This window comes from Rutilus rutilus, assembly GCF_951802725.1.
Source record: "Rutilus rutilus genome assembly, chromosome: 14".
In the NCBI taxonomy this organism is placed as follows: Eukaryota; Metazoa; Chordata; class Actinopteri; order Cypriniformes; family Leuciscidae; genus Rutilus; species Rutilus rutilus.
In genome coordinates, this window is record NC_140219.1 from 9066157 (window position 1) to 9074301 (window position 8145).

The 8145-nt window shown below is 39.6% G+C and overlaps 1 protein-coding gene across 1 annotated transcript; it reads right to left on the reverse strand.

The window, feature by feature from the left end:
- Positions 1–5954: 5954 nt before the first annotated feature.
- Positions 5955–7654, reverse strand: adirf (adipogenesis regulatory factor). Its single transcript, XM_084431290.1, has 3 exons — positions 7540–7654; positions 6396–6458; positions 5955–6060 (listed from the first exon to the last, which is right to left on the reverse strand). The coding sequence occupies exons 1-3, from the start codon at positions 7616–7618 to the stop codon at positions 5957–5959; spliced, it is 246 nt and encodes an 81-aa protein (XP_084287416.1). The 5' UTR covers positions 7619–7654; the 3' UTR covers positions 5955–5956.
- Between the last annotated feature and the right edge of the window lie 491 nt (positions 7655–8145).

The following is an 8145-nucleotide window of genomic DNA, read 5'->3' on the forward strand; positions in this document are numbered from 1 at the left end:
GGCTCTTATGTAATAAAAAATCAAATGAAACAAATTTACTTTGGAAGACAAGACACTAAAAGGGAGCACCGGTTGTAATGGTTTTGTGATCTCTGGAACTTTTTCTTTTGAAATATATAGAATGAACTCATATTTTCAACATGTCACAGGAGACAAATCACTGTAAGTGTAAAGTGCTGGACAATCAATGTAGGTCACTATGCTGATGGAATGATGTATTAGATTATCTTCAAATTAATATTCTTTCTGAATTTTATTGAAAAGCATGCAAGTTTAAGGCTGAATGGTAACTATAAAATGGCTTTTCCCAGTTTTTTTTGGATTCATGTATGTGGTCGCATACATTGCACCTCACCATGCCATGGTTTGTGTTCTGGAGAGCTCTATTCTATCGCCTATGTTCTCACCATAGAAATCGAGGGCTTTTGCCAATTGCACGCACCCGCAGAATATTTGTTGCCTAGCAACCAGCCATGTACATGCAGGGGGGAGGGGGGTGACTGTGCTCACGGTAATGGGGGGGGGGGGGGGGGTGTTCAAAAAACACATGCCATATTTTGATAACAACAGGATGCAGGCAAATGATGATGAGGAGGAGGAGGTGGATAGGGATGTAAAGATGATGGGGGGGTGTGGAGGTGTGGAGGTGGAGATTATGCCACAAGTTGTGGAGATCAACTGTAAAATAAGTCGCGGTGAGAAACCTTTCCTCAGGATGAAACTGTTTGACATTTGCGTCTACCACAGATATGAACACTAATGGGTACATCTTGTCTGCTTACATCTTCAAGGAATTTCCATTAATAAACAGTTCAGGCTATTTGTTTCCACGTAGCTTTTATAGACACCTACACAATCTGGCATTGATAAGTGATTTTTCATGCCATAAATGCAAAATAAACATTCTTTGTAATATTTGTGTTTTAAAGGAACTGAACTGAAAATATAAACCAAAAAGAATCTATAGATTATTCTTCCTTGCAGCTGCATGAAATCGTACCAATTCTGTTCTACACCATATAAGGTATTATGGGCTCAGTGGCTGGCAGGTTTCACATAAAGTGCCTGACACAAAGCATATCTGCTCTTGAACTTGGCAAGAAATAGGCCTATTCTACTCATACATTTTAAGGGTAAGAGAGGTTCATTCTCAGCAGTTTCCCACAGAATATTTAGGCTGCGTTTACTCACATCTGATTACAAATCGAAATTTGTTGCATGCATGTAAACACAAAAATCCGCACAAGAGGTGATTTTTCGCATCCATTTTGAGCCACTTCCAAATGTGTTTTAAATCAGATGCATAATAGGAGTTGCACAGACTAGTAGCCTGACGTCGTCATACTCAGATTCTAGTCAGAATGTGAGTCTGATACTGCTCCGTTGGGCTGTGATTATGGGGCGTGTTTCAAACGAACCAGGAAGGAAAATGCCTCTGCACTCAATTGGATAGGCCTACAACCAATCAGAGCAACGGAGTAAGTGACGTATGTTTTTCATTCATGTTTCCGATCGACAAATGCCTTGATCGCGGTTCTCTGTTCCTCTTTTAAAATGAATGCGCTGTCGATATCTTCTATATCAGACGCGATGGGTTTCCGTTTCGCGAATTACACATTATCCTCTGCGGCGCGCCGCCATGTTGTGTGTCAAAGCTGTCAGTAAGCCACTGTGCTGCATTAATAGAAAGCCAGTTAATAATATAAAGTATTTTTGACTCTTTTGTGTTGAGATAACGATGACAAATTCCTCCAAACCTGGCGACAAGGTGAAGGTTATTTACAGGGACACATTAGACGATGTTTGCAAGGCAAGATATGATGAGAAATTGAGTTATATCGATGGAAAGGATCCTTACACAATGTCGAAAGAGGACTGGTTATGTAGGCTAATCCTGCGGCGTACCCCGATATTCAGGAAATGGACATTGCCAAGTATCTCATCCACACCGTTAGTGCGTACACTTTTGACGAATTAAGAGGAAGAAAGTCTCTGGAAGCATACAATTATTTTGTTAGAATGTGCGAGTAAAAATTTTATATGGTCGCATTTGTGCGAGTGCATGGTCATGTACTACTCAGTTAAATTCACGCATGAATTCTCCTGCATTGAACTTGTTTTAGCGCCCGCCAAAGTCTTATTTGATCGGTGAGTAATGTAGATGAACTGGGCGCATGTTTAACTGAAAGAACGAGCAGAGGGAGAGAGAGCCGGTCGCGCGCGCGCACTTTCTCTCTCTTCGGAGCCAGGCGAAAGTGTAAACAAAACTTCACCGTCTCCAAACTAAGCGCTGTCTTGCTCTCTCCCTCGTGGAAATGTTAGTCTGGAGCCCTGCATTGGCGGTTCACATCGCTGTAGCCAGGCGGCTGATATCTGCACAGCCTTTATTATACGGTACATTTAGACTCAGTGTCAAGACAACACCATCTGGGTAAAAAAAACAACAACACAACGCTCCGAACTAATTTAGTGTAGGAGAGAGATGGAGAGCAGAGGCACGGAGCGATGTGCTCCAGGTTTAGCCTTTGCCTCTGGCTCGACCAGCTGATGTGGCCACAGAGAAAGTGATGAAGGTGGACAATCGTCAGAGTGTGCTTCTGCCCAGCCAGCCAACACCTCTCAAGGGCTGTGTCGATAGTAGCCGCCTGGGTACAGCGATTTGACAGCCGATGAGAGCTAACGTTAGCGCATTTAGCTAGCCCATCTTGGAAATGATTAACGTTAGCTAGATAAAGTGTCACATCTCCAGAGCACAAAACCTCTAATGTTCACAAGAGCAGCACTGAACATTAACTCCAGCCAAACGGAGAATAATCGTATGATTTTCATGTTCAGAATAATGCCGATTCAGGATATTATCATGCTCCGTAACACAAACACTTGACACACAAGATGGCGCCGGTAGGAGTTGCGGGAGAAATGTGACGTCATCGGAAATCTATCTATAACAGACACGATGGCGGAATCTACACATAATGTTTTATAAACAAAGTTCGGGAGGAGCACGTTCAAATAATCAATCCAATCAACTTGTCATCAAACAATTACCGTCTACACTATCTGCAATGAGAGGAAGCATATATATATTCACTCTGTCAACTCACCTAACATTCCTTGACAGTTTCCAGCATCCCTCCACTCACTCTCGGCTTGTTCTTCCACAGCCAGGAATACGGGGGGAGTACTTTGGGTTCGAGCCGAATACCGATCCCGGAGTCTCTCCTCGGACAGCACGCCAAATATGCATTTATTCTAAATGACTTATTTGTAAGTGTGAACTCGTGAAATCTCAATTCTCCAGCGGCAGTCATCTTTGTTGTAAAGTAAACGAATTCAACCCAAGCGCTCTTTGATGACGTGGATGATTACTGTTGCTCATCTGTCCATCATCGTATAAAGCCCGCCCTAACAATTTGATTGGTCCGAACAATTTTTGTTCGGGCATAATAGCTCCTCAACTGATCGAGTCCAGACCAGGGGGGCAGCGTTTCATATTATGTTGAAGCTTCCCCGGGCGCCGCCATTGGCTATCAGACCATCACCTGCTGTTAGCATCCCATTGACTCCCATTCATTTTGGCGTCACTTTGACAGCGAATAACTTTACATCTGAGGCGTTTAAAGACTCCATTTGTCCATTATTTATTTCTAAAGAAACACGAAAATGTATAAAAGGCTCCATTACCTTGTATCTTACGTTATGGCCCCGTAGAAGCAGTTTTTGTAAAAATAGGCTAACGATTGCGTCATACCAACGCGACTCTCTGTCGCACAGTAGAGAGATTACCGTATGGACAGGAGGAGAAGCTCGCGCGCAATCGGGGGGACGTGGAGGCAAAATGACAAAGTAATTAATCAGAATACTTAGCAAAAGTTTCTCCTGCTCCTATCTCATGGACAGCTCCTACTCACACTCTCCATCTCTGCACGTTTCGGAAGGGAATGATTCAGATTTCGCTTGGCACAGCTACTAGAAGACAGACGGGTTGCTCACGTCACATCTACGTTGTCAAGCTCAGTGTGAGTCTGCGCAGTACGCTCGACCATCAGGAAGTTAGTGCTTCTAATTGACTTCACTTGCCTCCGTTGAATCCAATGGGGTCGCTGTGTCCAGTTTATATACTGTCTATGGTCCAGACCGAACTTCCCGACCTAAAAATGTTGTGGGCGGGGCTAAGTTCGGCTGGCATCCAAGCTGACTAGTCGACTTTAAGCTTGATGTCGACTAGTCACTGATCATGGCCTATGGAGGGCGCAACAGGATAAGAAATCTTTGTAGATCACTTTTAAGCTCCCTTTCCAACAGTTAAAATGACAAATAAATGCATACTTCGAGAGCGCTCCACAAGATATGTTTGTTATACTATCTGGATGCTCAAAATAGATCGGATGAATGCACATTTTAAACAGTTTATTGTACACGTAAATTAATCGCAGTCCTAATGTGCTGCTGCATTGTAACACACACATACAGACAGTAGCTCGCACATCACATGAAGATCGTGCGCACACAGAAACATTCAGTTGCGCAGAAATGTATTGTCAAAATTGCTTAAAAACTGAAAAGTTCTAGCATATTTTTCTCAGTAAGTAACCCACAGCTATTAGTAGAGAGACGCTGCACAGGTAGAATTAATTCACACTCAATCGCTTTCTCATGCATTCATATAAATGTGTTTATACTCTATTATACTAAATGTGTTATATAAAACATCATAAATATATCTTTACTGTGCTTTATCAGTATCTGATTTAGAACGAGCAGAAATCTGTGAGAAATATAATGGCCCAAAGACAAAAGAACTGATAAAAATAAGCGCTTATGGAGGAGGAATAGCCTTGTGGGCAGCGCTGTATGAGTTGCAATTTGCAAAGAGTTTAATAAAAAGTTAATGCTATATATTTTGGTTACATTTGTGAGTTAATAAAAATATAACTGGTTGTGTAAACTTGGCACATAATATCTAAATATCGATAAATCAGATATAGCCCTGAATCCAATCAAATTGTATCGCATAATTTTTTTTTTTTTAGGTACAGTATATCGGCATCGTATCGCTGGTTGAGAGAATCGATATCATATCGTATCATGATGAACTGTCCGATTTACACCCCTAGTCTAAAGTGAATGTAAACAGGGTGGACAAAAATTCGGATATGGTCAAAAGATTAGACCTGTGCATTAAGACTTGCATAAACGCAGCCTAACGAGTTAATCTACAGGGCAAATACATCCATAATGAAGATGTTTCTTTTCAACTAAATGAGTTTTAAAAAAGCATCTAAAGGATGTCCATTGCAATGCTTTATTGCAGTTTCACTGAACTGAAAAACACTGATTTTGCAACACATTTGAAACAGGATGCGTAAGTAGGTGAGTAGCAGCCAACACGTTGCACGTTGTTTGGGGTTATTGTTCGTAATCAAAAACATCATCTCTTGACATCCACAGGAATACTGAATAGCAGGAACTGCCCTAAGGCACTTTTGAATGAAAGTTCTTTCACTGTGGTCTATCTGTGTTATGTTGCCATAGCAACAGCCCCCTCCCCCTCCCCCCCTTCCGTGACGTGGGAGCTGAGAAAAATAATAGAAGGTTTTACTAAGAAAGTGAACGTGTTCTTGCATACTCTATATAATCACATCGTATTGCACTAGAATAGAAATGCAGGATGGATATAAAGAGACACTGCAGCAGTTGAACGGAATGTATCGTGTATTTTGAAAGCATATGCATCTTTGAACAGAAAATAGGAGGATCAACAACTAAACTCAAATGAAATCTTTAGGCATAGTCCGCATTGCAACTGCAGAAGAAATTAAACCAGTACATTTGCAAAGTTGCTAATTATTATTATTATTATTATTATTATTATTTTACAATTTAATTCACAAAGTTTAAAGTTGAATCTATTCTGATAAGAAAGGAATGTCAAATTGGTTGGGCAGTGCAGCATTTATTTAGAACTCATTTTTTGTCCAAACTCCTTTATGGTGTCTGATGCTTTCCCTGCAGCGGTGCCTATAGCAGACTGTGTTTGTCTGGACGCCTCCTCAGCAGCTGTTTGTACACACACACACACACACACACGCACACGCACAGAAAGAGATCCGTTAGGGACGCATTTACATATTCTTCATGGTACAACGTACATATAAATTGATAGAGATAAGCAAAACAATACAAAACAATACAATTTTAGATTGAAGACATTATGGCAATGGCATGACAAAATTATGCACAGAATATTCTGTGTGCAGTACAATACGATTGTAGATGATTTGCATACACTGACTGTACACAAGCTGTAATATCAAGCACATCCGCACTTAAGTGCATCTTTATCTCTGTACAGATGTATATAGCAGACTCGTGAGCTGGCAGCTTTCTCTTACCTATACTGGTGGTTTCTTTGGCGGACTCTGCCACCTGGTGCACGACATCTTGCGATGCCTGAACTGAAATAACATTATCAAATATGCTGGATGTTTTTCATGCGCACTGGGTAAAAAGTCTCTCAAAAAGCAGTATCTAAAAATTACATTAACGCATGGTGAAATGGCCTACAATAAATAGAATAATAATAATGATCAAATTAAATAAAAAAATGTTGGTCTCACTTTATTTTGATGGTCCCTTTAACACATTCTGTTGACTATATGTAACGTTGCACGCACCTACATGTCAACTAACTCTCATTAGAGTGTTAGTATTAGTAGACTGGTAGGGATAGGGTTAAATAGGTTGACATGTACTTGCAGAATAACTTATAATCAGTAGTATGTCTGTTGGGGAACATCAAAATAAAATGTTATCAGATATTAAGCAGACAGTCTACTAATACTCTATTGAGAGTTAGTTGACATGTAGTTGCAAAGTTACTTACAGTCAACAGAATGTTCAAAAAGGACCATCACAATAAAGTGTTACCTAATTTTTAAACACATTTTTTAAATTTGAATTATTTGAATATGCTTCACTTGGCTAACTTTGTATTAAATTAGTTAAATTAATGCCAAAGCAAATATAGTTTTTTTTTCTGCCAGTAATCAGTGTGTATTATTTAAAACTTACAAATTCTAAGCTTTATAAATTCAAAAGAAATTAATTTATTCTGAAATTCACAATATCTTTACAAGTTACTCAAGTAGTTTTATTTTACTCAATTATTTAATTTAATGGACATATGTCATATAATTGAAATATGCAAATCTTAAAAACAGACAATTTTTTAAAACTGTAATCCTGTCACTTATGAAATCTTGTAAAACAAATGTAAAACATGTTCAAATCAAATTATTAAAATTATAGTTAAAATAAATAAATAATAAAATAATACATGAAAACATAAATCAACAATAAAAAGCTAAATAATGAAATGTTTAAATAAAACATCCTGATGGTCAAAGTTCTTTAAAATCTATGTGTGGCACAATAAAACACAAATGAGGTCAATTAGACAGCTGTTCTTTCTTAAACTAAAAATGAATGTTACCAAACATAATCAATGACAGATGAGCATTGTGCATCCATTAGTACCTGCACTGTCAGTGACGCCTTTAGTGGCTGACTGTGTTGTGTTCTTCAGCCCCTCCAGAGACTTCTTAAAGGAAGCCATGATACTGAGCACATACACTCACAGTCCTACCGGCTCGGCGTAAGAGGGATGCTGCCAGGAGGCCCTTAAATACCCTCTGCTGCCGGAGGGCACCACATTCTCTTGTAATAACACGTGCTAATCCATCAATGGTGCCCGGCTTATACAGGTATGCCAGCTATTCAGCTATTGCACCGTCCTGATTCTGCTGGGCTCAGCATGTCTGTATAGAGCACTACATTCTGAGACACAGCCAGACTTCCTGTTGATGAGAGACAGGGGGATAGGGCTCTCTGGATGTAATATATTATTCTGGAAGCCAAAATATGGACACACTTAAGATATACAAGTGCCTTTGCATTGTGCTGTATAAGATAATAGCAAACTAAGTGGTAGTAGATCATTATTACAAGTACTTTTAACATTCATGTGTGACTTAAGTGTCCGAAAATGCTGTGGTGCTGTAAATCAAAAGAGTGTTGCATATTTTCACTCTTAAATAGAAACTTAAAGGGTTCTGTCAGGCACTTCATATAGAACCTTTAGGG

Bases quoted from the DNA above. Each gene is read 5' to 3' on its own strand.
- adirf (XM_084431290.1), bottom strand. From the start codon at position 7,618: ATGGCTTCCTTTAAGAAGTCTCTGGAGGGGCTGAAGAACACAACACAG. The intron at 6,459-7,539 runs GTACTAATGGAT...ATGTTATTTCAG, and splicing joins AGGCGTCACTGACAGTGCAG to TTCAGGCATCGCAAGATGTC. The intron at 6,061-6,395 runs GTAAGAGAAAGC...GTGTACAAACAG, and splicing joins CAAAGAAACCACCAGTATAG to CTGCTGAGGAGGCGTCCAGA.